Source organism: Colletotrichum tamarilloi, assembly GCF_030869305.1.
Source record: "Colletotrichum tamarilloi strain Tom-12 chromosome Unknown Scaffold_132.1, whole genome shotgun sequence".
Lineage (NCBI taxonomy): Eukaryota > Fungi > Ascomycota > Sordariomycetes > Glomerellales > Glomerellaceae > Colletotrichum > Colletotrichum tamarilloi.
Window position 1 is genome coordinate 73,233 of NW_026849515.1, and position 920 is coordinate 74,152.

The 920-nt window shown below is 17.2% G+C and overlaps 1 protein-coding gene across 1 annotated transcript; it reads left to right on the top strand.

The window, feature by feature from the left end:
* Positions 1 to 437: 437 nt before the first annotated feature.
* On the top strand, positions 438 to 596 carry CTAM01_14733 (uncharacterized protein; the record flags this gene model as incomplete). Its single annotated transcript, XM_060530732.1, has 1 exon — positions 438 to 596. A coding segment is annotated over one exon (159 nt), but the record flags the coding sequence as incomplete, so codon positions are not given.
* Between the last annotated feature and the right edge of the window lie 324 nt (positions 597 to 920).

Genomic DNA, 920 nt, shown 5'->3' on the forward strand with positions numbered 1-920 from the left:
TTTCGTAGTTACGAAAGTATAACTTATAAATAGATTAAATTATTAGCTAGGTTTTTTAAGAAAATTTAGTTACTAAACGACTTAAAAAAAAAAAGGGTTTAAACGGATTTTTAATAATTCTTAAAGAATAAGAATAAATATAATATATAGCTTTTATTAAAATAGTAAAAAGCTTTAAAAAGTTTATAACTAATATTAATAATTAAGAATTATAATAACTCTAAACTATACTTAAAGAGTATTAAGTATATACAAAACTATTTATAAAACCCAAAGAAATAGGATTATTAAAATATAGTAATTAAGATATAGAGATCGAACTTAAAAAAAAAACATAACTTAAGTTCTATTTAATATACTTAATAAATTTGAAAAAATAAGAGTATTTTAATAAATATATTAATAAGAAACTTAAGAAGGGATATATTTAATTATTAAACTCTCTTATAGGATTCCCTTTATTCTTTATATTAAAAAAGGGTAGAAAATTAAAACTTCTTATTAATTATAAAAAACTTAATAAAATTACGAAGAAAAATTACTATCCTCTACTACTTATTATTAAGCTTAGAGATTTATTTTATAAAGCTAATTAGTTTATTATTATAAATTTTAAAAAAGTATTTAATTAAATTTAAATTAAAAAAGGAGATAAGTAGAAAATAGTATTCTAAACTTATAAAGGACTTTTTGAATACTTCGTTATATCCTTTAGATTTATTAATACTCCGGTAACTTTTTAAATAATAGTTAACTACGTACTCCGGGAGTACGTCGATATTTTTATTATTATTTATATTAATAATATTTTTATCTTCTCCTCTAATTTTAAAATATATAAAAAGTATATTTATATAGTATTTTAAAAGCTTTAAAATACTAAACTATATACTAAACTTTTTAAATACGAATTTTATATA